The sequence below is a fragment of the Macaca nemestrina genome, chromosome 16 (genome assembly GCF_043159975.1).
Source record: "Macaca nemestrina isolate mMacNem1 chromosome 16, mMacNem.hap1, whole genome shotgun sequence".
In the NCBI taxonomy this organism is placed as follows: Eukaryota; Metazoa; Chordata; class Mammalia; order Primates; family Cercopithecidae; genus Macaca; species Macaca nemestrina.
Genome location: NC_092140.1, coordinates 105,019,781 through 105,045,881, shown reverse-complemented (window position 1 = coordinate 105,045,881; position 26,101 = coordinate 105,019,781). Strand labels below are relative to the sequence as shown.

Genomic DNA, 26,101 nt, shown 5'->3' with positions numbered 1-26,101 from the left:
TCTGGCTCTCATCACTCTTCTCTTTTTAATCTCTTTAAATTCCTACTTTCTGTCCAGCCTAGAATCAAGGCCTACCACGTGCCGTGACGCCACGTTGGAACTACGGCCCTTGCCTTCTTGTCTTTCTGCTTCACTCACCAAGAGAAACCTAAGCCTCTGTTGGTTCAGTGACTTCCCTTTTTCCTCTCCTAGTTCCAGGACACTGTGCCCTGCTGGGGAATCAGCTCCATCAGTACAAAAACCAGGCAAGCCTCAGGGCTCCCCACTGCTCACTTAGGTCCTCCCCTGTGCTCCATGCAGGCCATCTCACTTCTCACAGACACCACTTTTTGTCCTCATCACTTTTGGAACTGACTGTCCCGCCTGCTTAGAGAATAAAAGGAAAACAGCCTCTCTTTGGATATGCCAGCTGGCATGGACCCTGCGTGGAGGCTTGGCTACTCCCTGTCCGTCTGCCCGTCCTCATCTTTTCAGCTATTTCCTCCTCCCTCATCTCCTCAGGAGACCCCCGTGTGTCCCCTGGTTGGGGCTGGCTCCATGTGCTCTCATTATGCTTAGGGTCCCACTCTACCAGCTTGTCTTTCTCCTTCATCAACCTCCTGTGCACAGAGAATGTGGTGTTCTTTTCCAAGTGAATGCCTATTTGCAGCTGAGAATCAGTGAACTCCACCATAAGGAGTCTTGTGTGCTAACCATTGTAATAGCCATAGCAAGGATTTCTTGTGGAAGTTACAGAGAAGGCAACTTCAAAAGTAAAACCAAAACATTGATCAAAACCTTAGTTTGATAAGGTTCTAAGTTCAAAGAACTCCCTAAGAATGTGCCTACTATGTAAGAAAAAAAAAGAAATCTCAACTGTCAAGACTCGGTTAACTGCACATCTCTCAAACCATTCACACAACAGAGCTCTGCTCAGTAGTGTTTTCAGGCATGATCTAAGTTCTTCCTTCGGAGATGCAAAGTAAACACCCAAGAGATAGAGCTGCTGCAAACAGCAATCCCACTAGGCAACAGGACAGACTCTGTGATGCGCCCCCAGGTATTCCAGGGCTGCCCAGCAGCTGACCTTGCCCTTTAAGTGTGTGATGGAGGTAAAGTGGCCTCAGTGCAGTCCAGAGAAACTGAAGGAAGCCAGGAGGGGCCACATATACAGAGATGCTGCCAAGTCAGGCAGACAGAAAGTTAGAGTGTCCATCATACCGACTGCTGTGTAAGTGAATAATCTTAGTGAGGGTAGTTTTAGCTGTGTGAATGGAGGTAGCCAAGGTTAGACTGATTTGAAGAGCACCTGGGAAGTGAGAAAATAAAGATCAAGTATAGATAAACTACATTGTTCTTTGGCTGGAAGGATAAAGAATGGTGACAGTGGGGCAGATCCAGAATGTGGGGCCAGAAGCTTATACAGTTTGGGGGAAACTTTCTGAGAAAGAGGATATAAAACTGTGAAAATGGGCTGGGCGCGGTGGCTCACACCCGTAATCTCAGCACTTCAAGAGGCTGAGGTGGGCGGATCACAAGGTCAGGAGTTCAAGACCAGCCTGACCCACATGGTGAAATCCCGTCTCTACTAAAAAAAAAAATACAAAAAAGAAAACAAAAAACCAAACCAAACCAAAAAACCGTGAAAATGAAATGAATGCAGAAATAAAAATTTATTAGACAGAGGCAATGCAAATGAGGGCCTGCAGTTTAAGCTCCCTGACTCCACGGGGAACACCCTGGGCTGTGGGCACTGCTGCTCCTCAGGGCACACTGGGCAGGGAATTCCTGCCATGACACCACACACTCTCAGGGGCCCGAGTCTCACACAGACTCATCTGACATGCAACCCACCACAGATCTAGCACAGGCATGGGTACATTTTAGGAGCACAGTGAACACTTGTTAAACATAGTGATGACATTCTCATTGTATGGTATATGAGGGCTCAAGTAGGAGACACACTTTTCAAAATTATTTCCCTCAACTTTCCAGAGTTTTAACACTTCATAAAGTTCACAGAAATTCTTATCACTTTGGAGTGGATGTGAGGTAAGGCCTCATGGTAGATAAGAGAGGAAGCATTTCAACAATGATTGACATAAATGATTCTTATCATATCAACGCTAAAATGTGCAGGAAACAGCCATGTAACAAAATATGGAGCACAAAGTGATGGAAATCTATATTTACTGACATGGGAAGTGGTCCATGTTATTTTGTGAAATGGGTGGAAAAGCTTATAAAACAGTATTTTTTGTTAAAATCTCATTTTTGTTTAAAAAAAAGTCCCATTAAAAATATATGTGTTGATATATGTTTGTATATATTTGTAAAAATGCCTGGGAAGGGGGAATGATAACAGTGATGTCTAAGTGGTGGGATAGGTGATTTTCACTTTTTTCTTTATACATTTTTATTTGGATTAAAAATTATTTACAAAAGCAATTTTCCCGCATTTTTAAAAGAACATTTATTGTTTTAATAAATATGGAAAAAAGATGGGATTCCTAATCTGGAAAAAATATTATGTTATTCCCACTTTGGAAAAAAAAATGAGAGAAGGCACAGAATAGAGGACCAAAGTAGCCACAAATAAAATAACTGAACAAATTAAGTGAATAAATGCTGGAAGAGAGAAAATAAACATTTTTTCCCTTTAAACCTACTCTTTATTATGAATCTGTGACCATAAACTCGCATGCCACTCTTCTGGAGACTGGAAGAACCATTATGAGCTGGTGGATCCTATGGGTCATCCAGGATGGGCCACCCAGAGTGGGGTCTGGAAACCACTGATGGCCCACAAAGTACCACCTGTCCTCAATGAGATGAACAGAAGGCAAGTGCCTACAAACTTGCACAGCACCAAAATGTTACTGGATGTTGGACCCTGCTGATATCCAAGTACAGGATCATTTTTCTAGTAATGTCAGTGACAGACTGGCAAAAATCATTTCGCCACAGATAGTTTGAGAAGTTCAAAGCTAGAACACTATCCTCATTTTACAGCTGATAAGAATGAAGTCCAGAAAGGTAAATGTCCATTCCAGATCACATGGTTGACCAATGGTCATGTCAGGAAAAAAGTGCAGGGTTCTGTCCACCATACTATGTTTTTACTTCCTAAGAATTGGGTTTCTGTCCTATGGAACAAGGAGCAGTTACTTGTTACGTAGTTAAGGGTTCTTAAGAAGACTGGCCCTGACTGTAAATTCAAGAGAAAACAAAACTAAAAACATTCCTTAGTGGCTTCAATTCCAAAGAACCCATAAACGTGGCCTTAAATTCCTGTCCTCAGACCTCTGCCCACATTTTTTTCTCTCCACCCCAAACTCCAAGTGTCCAATCATGCCCACTCCACACACAAGCCCTCCGGGAGCTGCCTCTGAGTACCTCCTCTGGAGTGAAGACCCTCCCTCTCAGTCCCACAGCTCTGCCTTGAGTGCCTCAGGCACCAGGGCCAACTCCTGGGCCTCACTGTGTCCTCCATACACATGGGCATGGCAGATCATAATCAATGTTTTCCCAGCGAATCGACAGAGAGGCTAACACGAGACTATCTGAAATCAATGGCCTTGAAGAAGTGACTGGTGATCTTATCCTAGAAAATGTAATCAACACGCAAATCACCACCAGTTTTGTACTAAGGATATATTCTGGGCCAGGCGCGGTGGCTCACGCCTGTAATCCCAGCACTTTGGGAGGCCGAGGCGGGCGGATCACAAGGTCAGGAGATCGAGACCACGGTGAAACCCCGTCTCTACTAAAAATACAAAAAATTAGTCGGGCGCGGTGGCGGGCGCCTGTAGTCCCAGCTACTCAGGAGGCTGAGGCAGGAGAATGGCGTAAACCCAGGAGGCGGAGCTTGCAGTGAGCCGAGATCGCGCCACTGCACTCCAGCCTGGGCGACAGAGCGAGACTCCGTCTCAAAAAACAAAAAAACAAAAAAAAAAGGATATATTCTGATCAGTAGTTTTGCTGACTTTTGTCAATAATATATAAATTGTACAAGACATTCTTATAGCCATTATTACACATACAAACTTTTTTTTTTAATTGCATTTTTTAGTTTGGTTACTTTTAAAGCTAAATATGGGATCTTAATACTGGATCTTTCTCCTTTTAAGAAATATAACCAAAAGAGTTTCTGCTTAACTCAACTGTATGTTTATTTTCTTTGTATTTTGGTAATAACTGGAAATTTGGGTATAGGTACCAATGATATATTAATTCTGAATGTCTCATGCTATTTTGTCAATCTGGCCAAAAGAAAGCATTTCTTGGTATTGTTTCCTGATTACTTCAGGGGAAAACTGGCAAATATTGAAACAGCATTTCTCTATTTGAATATTCTGAAAATTCAGAAATTTAATTTAAAAATTGAATATATTTTTATCTTCAGACTAGCAAAGAAAATATTCTGTATTTTGTCTCTTTTTTATTTTTGAGACAGAGTCTTACTCCGTCGCCCAGGCTGGAGTGCAGTGACATGATCTCAGCTCACTGCAAGCTCCGCCTCCCAGGTTCACACCATTCTCCTGCCTCAGTCTCCTGAATAGCTGGGACTACAGGCACCTGCCACCACGCCCGGCTAATTTTTTGTACTTTTAGTAGAGACAGGGTTTCATGGTTAGCCAGGATGGTCTCGATCTCCTGACATCGTGATTCGCCCACCTCGGCCTCCCAAAGTGTTGGGATTATAGGCATGAGCCATCGCACCTGGCCTCTATTCTTTCTTTCTTTTCTTTTCTTTCTTAATAGTTTACCTTTATTCTCCAACCTTCTTTGATGTTTTGGCTGTTTTTCTCTCCCTTTTTCATATTTAAAATATTCATTCCTCAAGGCTTGCTCTTTCCATTTTGCTCTATTCCAAACATACACTCTTGCTTTGACAGACCTCTTTGTCTGCTAATGTTTTTCATGTTCAGTGAAGCAGAAAAGCAAAACATATTTTAAAAAACAGCTCTGCTACATGGTTTACAGTTTCCAGGGGCTGGTCCACACCACTGTGGGGCTCGCAGTGTTCAGGAATGGAGGGCTAAGAGTGAGTCTGTCTTGCCTGGCCAACAACCCAGTGCCACAATCGCTTCTTGCTGGCACTAATGAATGTACTATGTACAATGTATAAAGTTTTCTTCTTACCCAAAAATGTGGATCCCCCAAGCACAAAAAAGAGAACAGTCTTCTTTTCCATAATAGTTCCAGAAAGAGGACTAATTTCTCTGAAAAATCATTTTAGATAAAACTTCTAGTTTTAACATTTTAAAACAGGAGTTAGGGACTCAACAAGAGAAATTACCCTGACCCACATAAACCTGAATTGGTTTATCTTCCTCTCTTAAGTTTATACAAATCTTTTTCCATTTTAAAACAATTTTAAAAAATCCATCACCTGATATATTTTATGTCTACTTTTTCACCTCTTAAATCAGCTTCTGGCTGGGCGCGGTGGCTCAAGCCTGTAATCCCAGCACTTTGGGAGGCCGAGACGGGCGGATCACGAGGTCAGGAGATCGAGACCATCCTGGTTAACACGGTGAAACCCCGTCTCTACTAAAAAATACAAAAAACTAGCCGGGCGAGGTGGCGGGCGCCTGTAGTCCCAGGTACTCGGGAGGCTGAGGCAGGAGAATGGCGTGAACCCGGGAGGCGGAGCTTGCAGTGAGCTGAGATCCGGCCACTGCACTCCAGCCTGGGCGACAGAGCGAGACTCCGTCTCAAAAAAAATTAAAAAAAAATAAATCAGCTTCTATATCCTGAGTTGGTGTTTGATCAAGGTAACCCTTCAGGAGCATAAAGCCTGAGTGCTTCTCAAACTTTGGTGACAATAAAAATCACCTAGAAAACTTGTCAGAGCACACACTCACAGATTCCATTGTTGCAGAGAAGTAATTGTCTCTCATGGTCCACAGGACTTTCCAATTAAAATTATGTCTTCAAATTAAACTGTAAGTTATTTCATGTTGTGGAAAATTATTTGTCTGTTAGTAGCTATCCACTAAGATAATATGAAATCTATTGCACTTTCTCTCCCTGGGAATCCGCTTTTGCCAGAATTTTATCCTCAAACTAGAGTTTTAATTATTCCTCCTATTATGTTAGAGCAGAAAAAAAATTTCAACTCTGTTTTCTTATAGAAGTTCCTAACCACACATTTGAGCTATAGAAGGCTGACATTCTAAAAATTAACAGATAGCAGTTTTGGGCCCATATGAGTTACCTGTTCCCTTATTTCTTTCATTTTTTCCAGCCTCTTCAGTTTTCTGGCATATTCTTGAGCATCTTTTAATCCAAGATCTGTGCAGAGACGAACCAAGAAACGCAGACCTAAATTGTAAAATATAGATTTAGGAAAGAATATAGGCACGTCTATTTGTTAAAACCTTAATAAATCAATGAACTCAGTCTTTTGGGATACAGGTAGGAATGATGCTTACAAATAGTAATTTTCTCCTGAAAAATAATTACACTTTGCAATCTCTGGACCAGGGAGAACTGACTTCCTTGGAAGGAGGTTTAAAGGGTCTTTCTCCATGTGTCCTGTCCTCACGCTGCCAGAACCTAGAAGGACCATGGCATAGGACACTGCTGGGCATAGGACACTGCTGGGCATAGGACCGCTGGCAGAGAACTCAGAAGGCAAGTGTAACATTTGTTCATGTTCTATAGCAGTTTCATAAATACATATAAAGAGCTGTAAGAGAGACTAGGCTAAAAAGTATAGGCAGTTTATACATATAATAATAATTACTAATAAATGTTATTACTGTCAGTAAATTCATTTTTAAAATAAGTATTATTCACACTGTGCAAAGTACTAGGAAGATAAAATAGATGTATTTTACAGTTGCTGGTCTTACAGTTGACATCAAATATATAAAATAATCACAATAAAAAGTTTTGTGTTCATCATGTTTTGTATACAATAACAACAACAAAATCTTCCATCACTTTATACATATCACCAGATGACATATTGTTTAGTTCTGCTTGCTATTAGGTCTCACAAAATGGTATTGTTCTGTTTACAGTCTCCTGGAATTTGCTTTTTCATTCAAGCTTGTGTTGCTTCTAAAATCAGCAACGTTTAAAAACATTCAGTAAATGCTAAAAACACAATAATTTTGCTCTTACATTTATAAGAATGGCCTTTGTCATTGGTGGTCTAAATTACTTTAAAATATTTTTATTATCTCATTTAAAAATAATATTTTCCTTCAATACAACTGCAATGCAGGTCATTATAGAGAATTTACAAAACATACAAAGGTAAAAAATAAAAGTTACTCATTACTCATCCATCCAGAGACAAAACCAAAGATTTTTATATTTCTTTTTATGCTCCTCAGTTACTTTACAGTGGAATTACTGAATCCAAACATTATGACTATTTTTTTTTTTTTCTGAGACAGAGTCTCACTCTGTCACCCAGGCTGGAGTGCAGCGGTGCGATTTTGGCTCACTGCAACCTCCGCCTCCCGGGTTCAAGCAATTCTCCTGCCTCAGCCTCCCAAGTAGCTGGGATTACAGACACCCACCACCACGCCCAGCTAATTTTTGTATTTTTAGTAGAGACGGGGTTTCACCATATTGGCCAGGCAGTCTATCAATTTTGTTGATCTTTTCAAAAAACCAGCTCCTGGATTCATTGATTTTTTGAAGGGTTTTTTGTGTGTCTATCTCCTTCAGTTCTGCTCTGATCTTAGTTATTTCTTGCCTTCTGCTAGCTTTTGAATGTGTTTGCTCTTGCTTCTCTAGTTCTTTTAATTGTGATGTTAGGGTGTCAATTTTAGATCTTTCCTGCTGTCTCTTGTGGGCATTTAGTGCTATAAATTTCCCTCTACACACTGCTTTAAATGTAGTCCCAGAGATTCTGGTATGTTGTATCTTTGTTCTCATTGGTGGCATTCTCTGTATTTCCTGAATTTGAATGTTGGCCTGCCTTGCTAGGTTGGGGAAGTCCTCCTGGATAATATCCTGAAGAGTGTTTTCTAACTTGGTCCCATTCTCCCTGTCACTTTCAGGTACACCAATCATACGTAGATTTGGTCTTTTCACATAGTCCCATATTTCTTAGAGGCTTTGTTTCTTTTCACTCTTTTTTTCTCTAATCTTGTCTTCTTGCTTTATTTCATTAATTTGATCTTCAATCACTGATATCCTTTCTTCCACTTGATGGAATCGGCTACTGAAGCTTGTGTGTGCTTCACCAAGTTCTCGTACTGTGCTTTTCAGCTCCATCAGGTCATTTAAGCTCTTCTCTGCACTGGTTATTCTAGTTAGCCATTGGTCCGGCCTTTTTTCAAGGTTTTTAGCTTCCTTGCAATGGGTTAGAACATGCTCCTTCAGCTCAGAGAAGTTTGTTATTACCGACCTTCTGAAGCCTACTTCTGTCAGCTCGTCAAACTCATTCTCCATCCAGTTTTGTTCCCTTGCTGGCAAGAAGCTGTGTTCCTTTGGAGAAAAAGAGGCATTCTGGTTTCTGGAACTTTCAGCCTTTCTGCTCTGTTTCTCCCCATCTTTGTGGTTTTATCTACCGTTGGTCTTTGACGTTGGTGACCTATGGATGGATTTTGGTGTGGGTGTCCTTTTTGTTGATGTTCATGCTATTCCTTTCTGTTTTTTAGTTTTCCATCTAACAGGCCCCTCAGCTGGAGGTCTGTTGGAGTTTGCTGGAGGTCTACTCCAGACTCTGTTTGCCTGGGTATCACCAGCAGAGGCTGCAGAATAGCAAATACTGCTGCCTGATCCTTCTTCTGGAAGCTTCGTCCCAGAGGGGCAGCCATCTGTATAAGATGCCTGTCAGCCCCTTCTGGGAGGTGTCTCCCAGTCAGGCTACATGGGGGTCAGGGACCCACTTGAGGAGGCAGTCTGTCCGTTATCGGAGCTTGAACACTGTGCTGGGAGAACCACTGCTCTTCAGAGCTGGCAGGCAGGGACGTTGAAGTCTGCAGAAGCTGTCTGCTGCCTTTTGTTCAGATATGCCCTGCCCCCAGAGGTGGGATCTGGAGAGGCAGTAGGTCTTGTTAAGCTGTGGTGGGCTCCACCCAGTTCCAACTTGCCTGCTGCTTTGTTTACACTGAGCGCATAGAACCACCTACTCGAGCCTCAGCAATGGCAAACTCCCCTCCCCCCGCCAAGCTCTAGCATCCCAGGTTGATCTCAGACTGCTGTACTAGCAGTGAGCAAGGCTCCATGGGTGTGGGACCGGCCGAGCTAGGCACAGGAGGGAATTTCCTGGTCTGCTGGTCATGAAGACTGTGGGAAAAGCACAGTATTTGGGCAGCAGTGTACTGTTCCTCCAGGTACAGTCACTCACAGCTTCCCTTGGCTAGGAAAGGGAAATCCCCTGATCCCTTGCGCTTCCCGGGTGAGGCGACGCCCTGCCCTGCTTCGGCTCACCCTCTGTAGGCTGCATCCACTGTCCAACCAGTCCCAATGAGATGAACCAGGTACCTCAGTTGGAAATGTAGAAATCACTCATCTTCTGTGTCAATCTCGCTGGGAGCTGTAGACTGGAGCTGTTTCTATTTGTCCATCTTGGAAGCTTCTCTTACTTATTTTCGTCGTCTTTTTTTTTTTTTAGATGGAGTTTTGCTCTTGTCCCCCAGGCTGTAATGCAGTGGCACAATCTTGACTCACCGAAACCTCCACCTCCTGGGTTCAAGCAATTCTCCTGCCTCAGCTTCTTGAGTAGTTGGGACTACTGGCACCCGCCAACAGACCCAGCTGATTTTTGTGTTTTTAGTAGAGATGGGTTTTCACCAAGTTGGCCAGGCTGGCCTCTAACTCCTTAACTCAGGTGATCCACCTGTCTTGGCCTCCCAAAGTGCCAAGATTACAAGCATGAGCCACCACGTCTGGCCTTCTCTTACTTATCTTCTGTATCTTATCTTATTCAGTCTTTGTTCTTAGAATTATGGAGTAACATAGTTTTCTAATTACTACTATGATTTTCAGCTCTGTACTGCCTCCAGGTAGATTTTAATTTTGCTGTATATTTTTATTTTCCTTATCTTTTTTCTTATATATTGTCCTATTATCATCCCCCTTCTTTTGTAACATCCTATTATCTTTTCACCTCAGCCTGTGACTTTCTGCCTCTGAAGTAAATAGAGGTTATGTATTTCTTGAATCTTACAGAAGGGGCCAAATATTTCTACAAATTTTCTTCTGGTTCCTGTAATAAATTTTTTGAACTCTTCTATTTTTCTAGGTCATAAAAACTATTTTTTAATGGCATTTTTTTTTCATAGCTCTGTACTGGCTTTCTCTTATTTGGGTTGAAATGAGGAAAGATCTATCAAGACCTTGTATTTGCCAAGAGTGAAGTGTATGGCTTGGCCTTAGTTCCTGTACTTGGTCTACAAGGATGTTGATTAAAAGATCCTTCTCCTTTTCATTAGGCTGACTTTTACATATTCTCCTGTACGAGGAAGGTTCTAGTACCTTTCAAAAGTTAACCTATCTATCCTATACTGTTATTCCTTCCCTGGCATTGTTTCAATTTTTCCTTTTCTACTAGATAATTCCCATTAGGCAAAGAAACATTCACCTCTATTCATCCTTTAAAAAAAAAAAGTTTTCCCCAGCCTGGCAAATATGGTGAAGCCCTATCTCTACTAAAAATACAAAAAAAAAAAAAAAAAAAAAAAAAAAAAAAAAAAAAAAAAGAAAGCCAGATGTGGTGGTGTGCACCTGTAATTCCAGCTAACTCAGGAGGCTGAGGCACAAGAATTGCTTGAACCTGGGAGGCAGAGATTGCAGTGAGCCAAGATTGCGCCACTGCACTCCAGCCTGGGCAACAGAGCGAGACTGTCTCAAAAAAAAAAAAAAAAAGAAAGAAAAAAAAAGTTTCCCTGGACCTTGCTACATTCTTCAAATGTCACCCTCACCCTCCCTTCTCTTTCCTTGAACTTCGAGTTCCAAGTTTTTCTTCTCTTTTTCCTACTTCTATAATTAATCATTTTGGCTCTGTTAAACATCTTTCAAATACATCTCCCCACATCATCCACCAACATTATCATTGCATTCTGCCTAAATTTCTGCTGTACGATTTAGGTAGGGCATTTGAAAATCTAGCTGTGTCTCATCCAGACTTGTAGCCAACCTTCTTATTTTCAGAAGCAGCCAGCACACCTCCCATTTTCTGATGCCTCCAATTCCTGGGATTTCCTGGGGTTCTATGTCATGACTTGTTTTGCTTCTGCTGACTTCTCCACTACCTACCTACTCCTGCAGTTCTTCTGATCTGCTAAGCAGAAAACTTTCCTAAAATTTAATTATCTCTTTGTTCTTGTGCATTTATAATTTTTTTTTTTTCTTTTTTAGATGGAGTCTTGCTCTATCACCTGGGCTGGAGCACAGTGGCGTGATCTCGGCTCACTGCAACCTCTGCTTCCTGGGTTCAAGCAATTCTCCTGTCTCAGCCTCCCAAGTAGCTGGGATTACAGGCGCCTGCCACTACGCCCAGCTAATGTTTTGTATTTTTAGTAGATACGGGGTTTCACCCTGCTGGCCAGGCTGGTCTTGAACTCCTAGCCTCGTGATTCACCCGCCTCGGCCTCCCAAAGTGCTGGGATTACAGGTGTGTGCCACTGCACCCAGCTGCATTTATTATACTTTTTATAAACTGTCTTTTTTTGGTTTGTAGTATAAGAAAACACAAGTTCAATCTGCTACATTTTCCACAATAGACTACCTTTTGAAACAGACTCTGCATCCCTCTACCTCTGCCCTTACTAATGCTGCTGTCTACCTGCAGTGCCTGTTCCTGCCTTCCCCTCCGGGTAAACGTACCCTTCAAGGCCACTTCAAATGTTACTTCCTCTGTAAAACCTCATTATGTCAATTGTCCCCTAGTTTGGGCAGAGTTAAGAGCTCCTCTGTATTTTGACAGCACTTGGCACATTTTTCAGTTATCTCATTTATTATCCCATATCAGTTAACTATTTGTGAGTCCTAGGAGGCAGAAATCAAGTTGATATATCTGTTGTATCCCCAGCACATAAAAAATAGTTGGTAAAAGTTCTGGGGAACAAATGAATGGATAAAGAAACAGGAAAGTCTTAAAGCTAGTGAACACTCATTTTTTCCAAAAATATTGCTGATAGTACATATAACAACAGAACACAAAAATGTGTGCTAAACATGCTGAAATAAATGTATATGCAGATGGCCCCAACTTCTCCCTAAGTGCTTATTTAACACATCCTCTTGGACACTGAAGAGGCAGCTCAAACACAACACATCTGAAAAAAGGGTTTGATTTTTCCCTCCAAAAGCTGCTTCTTCCCCAGTTTCTCACATCTCAGTGGATGGCAGCTCCATCCTTCCAGCTGCCCAGTCACCCATGACACTCTCTCCCTCATGTCTCACATCTAAATGGCCAGCAAGTGCTAGCACTGATACCTTTGATACATATTCAGAATCCGTCTTGCCTACCTCCACTGCTATCTCATTAGTCCAAGTGAATACTGTGATTTTGCATTTAGGTACTGCCCACCCCAGCTTATTCTCATACAGCAGCCAAAACAATCTTTTGATTTGGATCTCAGGCACAGAAGATTGAGTTAATCATACTTTAGAACCTTTTGAAAACATATGTCAAATTGTATTATTGTTCCACACAAAATTCTCCAATGGTTCATCATCTCCCCAAAAATATAATTTGAAGCCCTGACCTAAAGCCTGTGGGGATCTACAGGTCCTGGCCCGCCCATTCTGCCTCTCTCTCCCCATCACATCGTCCACTGTGCTTCGACCACACTGACCTCCACATTGTCATGGCTTGCTTCTTTCTATTCTTTCAGGTCTCTGCTCAAATGCTAATTTAATAGAATGCCCTTCCATGACAACCCTGTCTCAAATACCAGTCCCTCCCATATTCTCTATCTCCTTACCTGTTTTTCCTTCATAGCACTTACAACTACTGATATTATTTGTTCATTGTCTTTTCTCTTCCCACTAGAAACAAGTTCCATGACACCAAAGTTTTGGTCTGTTTTGTTTTCTGCTACATCCACAGTGCCAGAACAACGTCTGGAACAGAGTAGTCACTCAACTCCACAATAATTTGTAAATATACAAGCAATTTAAGACCATTAAAGTGAACCAGGCATGGTGGCTCACGCCTGTAATCCCAGCACTTTGGGAGGCCAAGGTGGGTAGATCATAAGGTCAGGAGTTCAAGACCAGCCTGGCCAAGATGGTGAAACCCCATCCCTACTAAAACTACAAAAATTAGCTGGGCATGGTGGCAGGCACCTGTTATCCCAGCTACTCCAGAGGCTGAGGCAGGAGAATTACTTGAACCCGGGCAACAGAGGTTACAGTGAACTGAGATCACACCACTGCACTCTAGCCTGGGTGACAGAGTGAGACTCTCTGTCTCAAAAAAAAAAAAAAAAGACCATAAAGTATTGTAGAAGTTAATAGTATAAAGTAACTTAAAATGTCACACATTACTATATAAATTGCCTTTGCATATACATTTATATTAATAATTCATAATAAGAAGGTAATTTGTAGTTTCTGCAAATAAAGAGTGGCTTAGGAATTTTTTTTTTTTAGATTTAGAGATGCCCAGGCTGGAGCGCAGTGGCACAATCACAGCTCACTGCAGTTTGGAAGTCCTGGGTTCAAGTGATCCCTCCATCTCAGCCTCCTCAGCAGCTGGAACTATAAGAGCACGCCACCATGCCCTGCTATTTTTTTCATATTTAGAAGAGATAAGGTCTTGCTATGCTTCCCAGGCTAGTCTTGAATTCCTGGGCTAAGGCAATCCTCCGGCCTTGGTCTCCCAAAGTGTAGAGATTACAGACATGAGCCATCACGCATAGCCAGAAACATTTAATGTAAAGTAAAAATCATTATTTTTGGTGGATGTTCTCTGAAATTTAGTATATCATCTATAACTCTGTAAAGCAGGTCAATTTTTGGTGAATAATATATTTTAAAACTAAATTATCCTGCTAGTTTTATCCAGAAAACTACTCTTCTTAAAACAGCACATTCCACAGGTGTAAATGTTTTTTCAACGACTACAGTTAAGGTAGAGTATTGATTACATTTGTTTTGAAAATTAAATAGGCCAAAGTTATCTGAGACACCCCCTATCGCATAGACAATCATTCATTCGATTCTTAGAGTGACTCATACTCTTAAGAAAAAAACCTGGCCTTCCTTGAAGACATTCCCCTTTCTGGCCCAGTGCAGAGGTGCTATGGTTACTGCAAGAGTCTCAACTGGCATCAATTTTGCACCCCCAAGAGGCCCTGGCAATGTCTAGAGACATTTCTGGTTTTCCTACGTGGGGGTGGGAGCGCTACTAGCTAATCTATTGGATAGCGGCAAAGGATTTTGTTAAACATTCCATAACCTCCTGGATGGCCTCCCACAATGTGGAACTGCACAATCTCACATGTCAGAGGTGCCAAGGCTGAGAAACTCTGGCCTAGCAGACTTTTGGGTTGCTCCACTTTCAAGAAAAGTTATTACTGCTATCTCTCATTTAATCTCTAAAGCACTAGTTCTCTAATATGACTGAGATTAAGAATCACATAGAAAGTTCTTTAAAAAGAAATAGGAAAAAACAGATGCCTGCGTCCACTGCAAATCTAAATGAAAATCTTTCTAGGTAGGGCTAGAAATTTGTACTTTAAAAAAGTTCTAGGCTGGGCGTGGTGGCTCACACCTGCAATCCTAGCAATTTGGGAGGGTGAAGCGAGAGAATCGCTTGAAGAGTGATTTTGTTTTTAGTAGAGCCCCGTCTCTATTAAAAACAAAAATTAGTTGGGCGTCATGGCGTGCGCCTGTAATCCCAGCTACTAGGGACGCTGAAGCAGGAGAATCTCTTGAACCTGGGAGGCAGAGGTTGCAGTGAGCCAAGATCATGCCACTGCACTCCAGCCTACGTGACAAGAAGAAAACTCCATCTCAAAAAAAAAAAAAAAGTTCTAGAAGTAATTCCCATGTAGCCTATTTCCTGACTGGCATTTGTGAAAACTACTGCTATTAAATTAATGAGTCTACTTCTAATCAGCATTAGAGAACACCCTGCTCCTACACTCCTACCAAAGACCATAGCCAAGCTAACTGCTGTTGAGCATTTCTAGAAAGCCAAATGGAGAAATACGTTAGTGAAGAAACATGTAGTACATCTAGTCCTTGGCCATCAGAAAACTTGGCTCAGAAAAGATTTGTTTTTACTAAATTGTAATGCATTGTTTTGTGTTCATTGTCATCAAAGAACAAATTTGTTTATTTATTTGTTTATTTATTTATTTTGAGACAGAATCTCGCTCTGTTGGCCAGGCTGGTCTTGACCTCCTGACCTCAGGTGATCTGCCCACCTCAGCCTCCCAAAGTGCTGGGATTACAGGTGTGAGCCACTGTGCCCAGCCTTCAAGAACAAATTTTAACATGGTCGTTTCCAGCATATTATTTTATTTGCTATAGGGATGTTATTTAAGAAAGTATCTACTGTATCTTTCTATGATTTTATCTACTGTATCTTTCAATGATTTTATCTACTGTATCTCTCAATGTCTAAAGAGAAGTGAATTAAGAGTTGAAGAAATACTTCTTCCCAATAAATTGCTTTATATTTCCACATAAAACAGTAAAAATTATACAACTACTTGTAACATTTTCTTTCCTTTGGCTGCAAGGCTATTCAGGGACAAATTCATAGTTTAGTGAGAATATGTTTTTCTTGATTCTGTTACTGCTACAATACTTCACATTAATACTGTAAGTTGCATCAATCCACTGTGCAACAAGATAGTAAATAAATGAATATCTTCTACAAAGATAACTTTACAAGTGAGTAAGCAGCATATTAACATAATGTTTTAAAATTGAAGTAACATTAAAAATTATTTGGGGCCAGGTGCAGCGGCTCATGCCTGTAATCCCAGCACTTTGGGAAGCCAAGGCGGGTAGATCACGAGGTCAGGAGTTTGAGACCAGCCTGGCCAACACAGTGAAACCCCGTCTCCACTAAAAATATAAAAATTAGCCAGGCACAGTGGCGCGTGCCTAGAGTCCCAGCTACCAGGGAGGCTGATGAAGGAGAATCACTTGAACCCAGGAGGTGGAGGTTGTGATGAGCCGAGATCATACCACTGCACTCTAGCCTGGGCAACAGAGCAAGACTCTAAGTAAAAAAATTATTTGCTATTATATCAGCAAGATATTAATGTTCTATTTTTATAAACCCTAAAATTATTTTCTCAACCTTAAAAAGTTGTTTACTAAAATGGACAGTTAAAAATGTCTTTCCTATAAAACACCACAGGTTTACAAACTTTGAAAAATCAACCATAGGCCAAATGCTTTCTTAAAATTCTATAGAATCTGAAATATGTATTTGTTTAGTATTAAAAAAAATTCTGTGGTATATTTAAATCCATCAACAATTAGTTATATAAAAATATGTACTTGCATAGTCAAATTTTTTGATCCTATAAAATATTTAAAGTATCACAAATTATAGATTGGTATTTACATATACAATTACTGTAGCAAATGTAATTATATATTAGAACATAAAATATGAGAACTTATCACTTCCAAGTTATATTATGTAATGCCACTTACATTCGACATTTTCTGGAAATTTTCTGTGAGTATCTTTATAAGTATCTAATGCTTTTTGGTAGTTACCTATAAACAAATGAGAAAAATATAGCATATTAGCAAATTATAGAAACTAACAGGATTCAGAAAAATATTAATTTTAACTGACATACTGGCTATTTAATGGTTTAATAGAAAGGTTTCATGTTTTTTATACCACTCAATATAACTTTTAGAAGAAAAATGTACAGATAAAATAAATTTGAAATAAGGGTTAAAGCAGAAGTAAATGGGTGATAGTTGAAATTTAGCTTCTTCCTTTTTTTTTTTTTTTTTAAGAGACGAGGTCTCACTCTGTTGCCCAGGTTGGAGTGCAGTGGCTATTCACAGGCACAATCATTATGCACTACAGCCTATAAACTCCTGAGCTGAAACAATCCTCCTGTCTTAGCCTCCAGGGTAGCTGGGACTATAGATGCACATTGCTGAGCCTGGTTCACTTTAAATATTTTAGTGGCAAAAATTAAGATCCACTCAATTTTCTAAAAAAGATTATTCCAGATGAACTGACAAATTTAAAAATAATCTAAGTTATATACTTATAGTAATGTCAATGTCATCCATTTAGTTGGAAAATATTTAAGATGTTTTTATAGTTTTTTTGGGCTGGGCGTGGTGCTCACTCCTGTAATCCCAGCACTTTGGGAGGCCGAGGTGGGTGGACCACTTGAGGTCAGGAGTTTGAGACCAGCCTGGGCAACATGGTAAAACCCCTTCTATACTAAAAATACAAAAATTAACTGGCCATGGTGGCGCACGCCTATAATCCCAGCTACTGGGGAGGCTGACATAGGAGAATCGCTTGAACCCAGGAGGTGGAAGTTGCACTGCACTGAGATTAGTGCCACTGCAGCCCAGCCTGGGTGACAGAGCAAAACTCTGTCTCAAAATAAATAGGTGAATGAATAAATAAATAAATAAACACTTTTGTGTTATTAATTTTTTTTTTTTCAGACAGAGTTTAGTGGTGCAATCTCAGCTCACTGTAACCTCCAACCTCCGTCTCCCGGGTTCAAGCGATTCTCCTGCCTCAGCCTCCCGAGTAGCTGGGACTACAGGCATGTGCCACCACGCCCAGCTAATTTTTGTATTTTTAGTAGAGATGGGGTTTCACCATGTTGGCCAGGATGGTCTCGATCTCTTGACCTCATGATCTGCCCGCCTCAGCCTCCCAAAGTGCTGAAATTACAGGTGTGAGCCACTGTGCCCAGCCTTTACGGTTTTTTAAACATTAAAAAGTTTATAGAAAGCAATTTATAACAAAATAATTTAGTTTCATGTAGCAGCAAAGAATAGGAAAAACGAATTTGGGTCAAAGATCTTTCCTAAAATCTTAGCAAATGAGTTATAAATTTCTCTGGGCCTCTCTCTACAAGAGTGATGAAATAGAGACAGGAAGCATCTGACACAAAGCCAGTTCTCAATGCTAGCTGCTGCTTCTAACCTGTATTTCCATAACTGAAGCAGGCTATGTCTTTAAATAATTTAGAATAGTTCGTATGTGTATATATATACTTTCTATATGACTGACGTTGAAATGAACATAGGCAATTGAGAACTCATGTTGATATAAATTGAATGTATATGGTATAGTCATGTTGTATATCCAATAAGAATTACAGACCCCCCCTGAAATGATCTGAGGCATACACTGAGTTATGTATTAAAACATTTCTGGTGCCATTCTGAAGGTGCTCACAGAGATACAGAAGGAAACCTCCCCGCACACCGGGTGAGAACAAACTGCCGACACTTTGAAAACCTGTGCTTCCCTCTTCCCTTAGATTGAATACTTTCTTTTCCTGGGCCATTTTTATGCTCTACAAGAGGGATTATAAATTTGTTAACATTTCTCTCCCAGCTTGATCTTTGACATTTTATGTATATTATTCACTTCACAGTTAGCCTAAAACTAATAGCATCTTCATCCTTCAGGACATGTGTCATCAGCAAGAATTTAATAAAAGCAGTAACAAAACACAAACCAAGATAGCTAGTGATCTTCGGTATAAAAAACATATAGTCGCACTTGTCTCAGTGTGAGCTTTTCTCAGGCTTCACAAATGTCATAAATTTGGCCGAGCACACAGGACATTTAGAACCAACTGAGTAGAAAATGGTCATATAATGTATATAGTACGCCCATTTTTTTTCTGTGGCTAACTTGTGAAAATGATTACATGTTAAGTTTGAGAAATAATAAATCTGTTTTTAAGAAAAGTATTGGAATACATGATTAATATCTACTTTGTAAGCACAACTTTTTTTGTATGTAGTAATTATTGTGTTTTTCACACAATGCTTTGAATATGTACAGTTATAAAAAGTTAGTGTTTTAATAAGCAGATATGCAACTGGAACACATTTATATGTATGATTATCTAGAAGGAAAGAAGCAAAATATCTACAAAATGAATAAAACTAAAGCATTTACCACTTCTTCTAAAACAACTAGCTACCATCAGCTGCCATTTCACTTGTGTAGGCCTATAAAAGAAATAAATGAGATGAAATTAGATATAAATCTGTGATGCTCAGTTTTATAAAGCTATATATCTACTATTTTATATTACTTTTTGACCTTTTGTTAGAGCATTTTTATTATTGAAAACAGCAGATATATAATTTCCTTCAGTATTGCCTGTCATATTTATATTAAAACATAAAAATTTAAGTGTTCTTCAAAGTTCCTCTAGTTCATACCTTTATTTAGATATTCATATGAGAACCACTTAACCTGTTTGGTTAAAAACCACTGCATTCTACTTTAAACTTAAAGGATCATTACTTTTGCTATAATCTTTTATCATAAGACTTACACTTGCTTGCAAATTTAGTACCTGAGAAGCAATTTTTGATCTAGTGTTTGAAGAATCAGGCTTCGACAAAAGAGAGAGTAAAAAAATTCTACTAATACCTTTTTGTCCCTTAAAAAGAAATTTCTTTTCTAAAATAAATAACCAAAACCAGGATTTCTAAATACTTCTGTTAAAAATATCTCAGTATGGCAAGATATGAAGACAGAAACACCTAGGGAACAATCCATGCTTGTCTCATTTTTTGAATCTCCTTTCTAAGTAGAAGCCGGACGGCTTCAAAGAAAACCTCAGTTCCGACTCGATTTGACGGCAAACCTACCGGCTTTGGAATCTTTAAATCACAGCCCTGCTACTGGGGCAAGTTACTTAACTTCAAATCCATTGCCTACACGGCCACCCACTGTGATCTAAATAAAATACATATCTAACCACATTACTTCCCTCCTTAAAGCCTGTTAGCTCCCTTCCACCTACATGCTAAATCCAAGATTCTAACCCAGTTTATCTACTTTCTAGATCTTTTCTGCCTCTCCAACTCATCTTCCACCATGCCTCGCTTAACATTTCATGTCACAGCACATTCACACAGCAGCACGGGCTTCCCTGTATCCCCTGCATCTGCTAGGCTCCTGGCTTTTTTATACACCACCATGTCTGCTTAGAGGGTCATTCCAACCTCTTTACTCTCTGCTCATGCCACATGGATAGACTGTTCCATATGCTCTCCTAACACCCTAGAATCACTTAACATTGCATTTACCATGTGGTATTATTATTTATGTTTCTGAATACATTACCTTCCTTCCTCTATAAAGATAACTATCATGACTTCTAACACTGTCAATCTAGCCTGTTTTTGAACTAGAAATGAATACAATCATATAGTATGTTAACTTTTTTTTTTTGAGACAGGGTCCCAGTCTGTCACCCAGATTGAAGTGCAGTGGCATGATCTCAGTTCACTGCAACCTCCCCTTCCCAGGCTCAAGCGATCCTCTTGCCTCAGCCTCCAAAGTAGCTGGGACCACTGGCGCACACTGCCATGGCAGGCTAGATTTTATTTTTTTTAAAAGATATTTTGCCATGTTGCCCAGGCTAGTTTCAAACTCTTGAGCTCAAGAAATCCACCTGCCTCATCCTCCCAAAGTGCTGGAATTACAGGTATGAGCCACTGCACCTGGCAGTATCGTATCCTTTTATTAACTGCTGAATACGGAGATAGTCTTCAGATACCATGCAGTTTACCTACTTAAAGGACACAATACAATGGTTTTAGTGTATTAATTCTTTAAAATTATGATAAACTATATATAACATAACATTTGCCAAAATTTACCATTCTTAGGTGTACAATTCAGTGGCATTTCTCACACTAACAATATTGTGCAACCATTACCACTATTTCCAAAACATTTTATGACACCAAACAGAAACTCTGCAACCATTAAACAGTAACTCTTCATTCCCTTTCCCACAATTCCCAGTAACTTCTGATCTACTTTCCATCTCTATAAATTTGCCCATTTTAGACACTTCATGTAAGTGGAATATTTGTTCTTTTGTGTCTGGCTTCTTTCACTTAGCTAATGTTTTCAAAGTCCTTCCATATTGTAGCATGTAACAGAACTTCCTTTTTATAGTGGAATAATATTTCATTTTATGTATATACAGTGGTCCCCCTTTATCTGTGGTAGATACGTTCCAAGATCACCAGTAGATACCTGAAACTACAAATACTACTGAACCCTATATATACTATGTTTTTTCCTATACAAACATACCTATGATAAAGTTCAATTTATACCTTAGGCATGGTAAGAGGTTAATAACAATAACTAATAAAATAAAACAATAAACTATAATAGAATTATGTAGATGTGGTCTCTGTCTCTCTCAAAATGTCTTATTATACTTTACTGAGGGTAACTGAAACTGTGGACAGCAAAATACTGTATAAAGGTGGACTACTGTACCATGTTTTGTTTATTCATTGTTGATGGACACCTGGGTTGTTTCTACCTTTTGGCTACTATAAATAATGCTGAGGCTACTTTTGGCTATCGTAAATTGAAAGCTGAGGCTCAAACAGATGAGATACTTACACAAACATGTGTAAGTATCTTATCTTACATGTTTGTGTAAGTATCTGTTTGAGCCTCAGCTTTCAATTCCTTTGGGTATATACTTACTATACACTGAAAACTATACAACATTGTTGAAAGAAATTAAAGACGACATAGATGGAGAGGCATGTGTGTCCCTGAATTGGAAGACTTAATATTTTTAAGAAAACAATACTACTCAAAGTGATCTATAACGTCAGTGCAATCCCTATCAAAATCTCAATGGTGTTTTTGCAAAAATAGGAAAACTCACCCTAATATTCATGTGGAATCTCAAGGAACCATGAATAGCCAAAACAATTTGAAAAAGAACAAAGTTGAAGAATTCATGCTTCCTGATTTTAAAATTTGCTTTAATGCTACAATAATTGAAACTGTGTGGTACTACTGCAGAAGGACAGATATATACACCCAAAGAATAGAATCTAGAACCCAGAAATAAATCCTCATATATATGGTAAATTGATTTCCAACAAAGGTGCCAAAAGGTGCCAAGCCCACTCAATGGAAAAGGGACAGTCTTTTGCCTCCACAGCTAAATTAATCCCTATTTTATTCTTTTTGATACCACTGTAAATGGAATTTTTTTTCTCAATTTCCTTTTTGGATTTTTCATTGCAAATGCATAGAAATACAACTAGTTTTATGGGTTAATTTTATATCCTGCAACTTTGCTGAATTTGTTTTATTATTATATCTAAAATTTTTATGTGGATTCCTTAGAGATTTTACATATAAGATCATGTCATCTGTGAACAGGGTTAATTTTTACTTCATCTCTTCCAACGTAGATGCCTTTTATTTCTTTTTCTTGCCTACCTGCTCTGGCTAGAATTTCCAGTACCATGTTGATTAGAAGCAGTGTAAGTGGGCATCGTTGTTTCTGATCTTAAGAAAGAAAGCTTTTGCTCTTGCACCATTCAGTATCCTGTTAGCTGTGAGTTTCCATACAATACTTTATCATGTTAAGGAAGTTCTTTCTATTCCTGATTTGAGTATTTTTATCACAAAGGGATGTTGAATTTTGTCATATGCCTTTTCTGCATTAATTGAGATGATCACGTGAGTTTTTCCTTCATTCTATTCATGTGAAGTATTAAACTGACTGATCTTCATATGTTGAACTATCCTTGCATTCTGGGAGTAAATTCCACTTGCGAATGATGTACTTCTTTTACTATGTGGCTAAATTTGGTTTGCTAGTATTTTGTTGAGTATTTTTGCATTTATATTCACAAAAGACATTAGTCTGTAGTTTTCTTGTAGTGTCTTTGTTTGCCTTTGGGATAAGGATAATGCTGGCCTAATTGACTGAGTTAGGAAGTGTTTACCTTCTCTTCAATGTTTAGGAGAATTTGAAAAAACTGGTGTGAATTTTTCTTGAAATGTCTGGCAGAATTTACCAGTGAATCCATGTAGCCCGTGGCTTTTCTTTCTTGGAATATTTTTTATTATTGACTTAATTTCCTTACTGGTTATAGGTCTATGCAGATTTTTTATCTCTTCTTGAGTTGGGTTTGGTTGATTGTGTTTCTACAAATTTGTCCATTTTATCTAGGTTATCTAATTTGTTGAGGCAAAGTTTTCTTATAACTCTTTATTTCTGTAAAATTGGTAGTGAGGCCTCTACTTGCATTTCTAATCTTAGTAATCAAGTTTTCTTTTTTTTGTTAGTCCATCTAGCTAGAGATTTGTCAATTTGGTTGAGCTTTTCAAAGAATCAATTTCTCATTTTGTTGATTTTCTCTACAGCTTTTCTGTTCTCTGTTTTATTTATCTCTGCTCTAACTGTTATTTCCTTCCTGCTGCTAGCTTTGGGTTTAAAGTGCTCTTCTTTTTCTAATTCCTTAAGGTGTTTAGTTAGGTTACTAACCTGAGATCTTTCTTCTTCTTTAATGTGCTTACAGATATAAATTTCCCTCTTAGGGCTGCTTTTGCAGCATCTTGTTAAGTTTTAGTACATTGTGTTTCATTTTCACTTGTCTCAGGGATATTCTAACTTCCCTGGTGATTTCATATTTGATCCACTAGTTAAGAGTGTGTTCTTTAATTCCACATATTTGTGAATTTTCCAGTTTTCCTTCTGTTATTAATTTCTAGTTTCATTATATTATGACAGAAGAAGATAATTCGTATGACTTCAATCTTTTCAATTTATTAAGTTGTGGCCTAACCTATGGTTTATCCTGGAGAATGTTCCACGTACACTTAAGAATGTATAATCTCCTGTTGCTGGGTTCAGTGTTTTGTGTATGACTGTTAGGTCTACCTGGTTTATAAACTGCTTAAGTCTTTATTTTCTTATTTATCTTCTGTGTGAGGTTCACAGAAGGCAACACACATTTTTGAAAGTATTAAGTCTCAAACTAATATTGAGGTCTATTTCATCCTTTAATTATATCAATTTTTGCTTCATACATTTTGGGGCTCCTCTGTTGCGTTTTTAAGTGTTGTACATTCTTGCAGTAATGAACCTTTTACCAATATATAGTGTCATTCTTTGGCTCTTGTAACCTTTTGTGACTTAAAGCCTATTTTGTCTGGCAATAATACGGCCTCCCAGCTCTCTTTTGGTTACCATTAATATTTGTTTGGAGTATCTTTTTCAATCCTTTTGCTTTCAACCTCTTTTGTGTCCTTATATCTAAAGTGCATCTCTTGTAGACAGTATGTAAATAGACCCTGATTTTCTTATTCAATCTGCTAATTTTTTCTTTTAATGGGAAAGTTTAATACATTTATATTTAATGTGATTATTGACATAGAAGGATTTGCTTCTGCTATCTGTTTCCTGCATGTGTTATATGTTTTTTCTTCCGCAATTCTTCCATTACTACCCTTTTTTGGTATTTTGGTGATTTTTTTTAGTGTACTATTTCGATTTTTAGTTATTTGCCTAACAATTTTTTATAATGTACTATTTGATTTTTTAGTTATTTTCCTAATGATTATCTTGGGTATTACAATTAACATCTGAAACTTATAAGCATCTCACTTGAACAATAAAAACTTACTTTATTTTATTTTATTTATTTATTGAGATGGAATCTTGCTCTGCCACCCAGGCTGGAGTGCAGTGGTGCGATCTCTGCTCACTGCAACCTCCACCTTCCAGGTTCAAGCGACTCTCATGCCTCAGCCTCCTGAGTAGCTGGGACTACCGGCGCCTGCCACCACACCCAGTTAATGTTTGTATTTTTAGTAGAGACGGAGCTTTGCCATGATGGCCAGGCTGGTCTCGAACTCCTGACCTCAGGTGATCCACCTGCCTGGGCCTCCAAAGTGCTGGGATTACAAGTATGAACCATCACGCTTGGACAGGATACAGAATTCTTGGTTGACAGTTTGTGTTTTGTTTGTTTGCTTTTAAATTTCAGGACTTTATATCATTCCATTGTTTTCTGGCCTCCAAGGTTTCTGGTGAGAAATCTACTAATAATCGTACTGAGGGTCCCTGTATGTGATGAGCTACTTTTCTCATGTTGCTTTTGAGATTCTTTGTTTTTGGATAGTTTGATCATAATGTGTCTCATTGTGGATCTTTTAGGGTTTTTCCTACATAGAGTTCACTGACCTGTGCAAACTTCTGGATTCATGTCTTTCCTCAAATTTGGGAAGTATGGCAATAATTTCTTCAAATAGTCTCTTTCCTCCCTTTTCCTCTCTCTTCCCCTTCTGGAATTGCCATAATGCCTATATTGGTCCACTTGATGGTGTCTTATAATAATCATCATCACAATCAATATTAAAGAACATTACCTAATGCTGCTTAAGAATGGAATTACATTAAGTGGACCGGTCAGAACTAGGATTTCTTCATATTTTAATACATGATTTATGAATGTAAAGAAAATAAAAGACAACAGTTTAGGCTTAAACCAATTGCCAAAAACACTATATTACTAAAAACCATAAAAATCTAAGAGATACAGCAAGGCGAGGAGTTTCTACAGTAAAGAAATTTAATTCAACTACATGCCAAGTTGACATGTAAAGAATAATTAAAGAATACGTAAAGAACTATGTGACATAAGAACTAATACTCTCACTTCTCAAAAAGCCTACATTTTATTGTAGCAGTAGAACTTATAGAACAAATCAAAGCTTAGCATGTAAAAAAAGAAAATGTGAAAATTAAGATATATGGTATAGAAAACAAACGCTCAAAAGAGATGTAATATAATGAATGTATACTGAATAAGTTTCTGTCACTGAGAAGGAGATTAACAGCAGGTGCAAGTGGAAGTAAGTTTATAGGAAAGTAGGGAGAGAGAAATGTTAGGAAGGTTTCTAAAAAAGGCTTCTATATTCTGGGAAACTGAGGCATAAAATACATAGGGGAATTGAAGAGATGAGAGAAACAGGAGGGAGAGAAATACTTAAGACTGATGAGCAGTGCTCATTATCACACAGATCTGTGTGGCATCAATTCACCTGGTTACATAATTTTCCTCTGACAGTGCTTCACAGCCTGTGTAAAGAAATGGCATCAACGGCTAGAATAACCTAAGAACTGAAATCTCTTGGAATAAATGG

The 26,101-nt window shown here is 38.9% G+C and overlaps 2 protein-coding genes across 7 annotated transcripts in view; one reads left to right on the top strand and one right to left on the bottom strand.

The window, feature by feature from the left end:
* LOC105490297 (intraflagellar transport 88) overlaps nt 1-26,101 on the bottom strand; it is a 123,444-nt gene that overhangs the window by 19,626 nt on the left and 77,717 nt on the right. For all 6 annotated transcript variants that reach the window (XM_071081676.1, XM_071081680.1, XM_071081679.1 and 3 more), the window contains 3 exons: nt 19,058-19,110; nt 16,585-16,650; nt 6,203-6,309 (listed from right to left, as the gene is read on the bottom strand). In XM_071081676.1, the coding sequence (XP_070937777.1) occupies nt 6,203-6,309; nt 16,585-16,650; nt 19,058-19,110 (226 nt within the window). The remainder of the gene's footprint in view (nt 1-6,202; nt 6,310-16,584; nt 16,651-19,057; nt 19,111-26,101) is intronic.
* The window catches only part of LOC105490300 (EEF1A lysine methyltransferase 1), a 146,983-nt gene that overhangs the window by 103,225 nt on the left and 17,657 nt on the right, over nt 1-26,101 (top strand). The window lies entirely within an intron of this gene.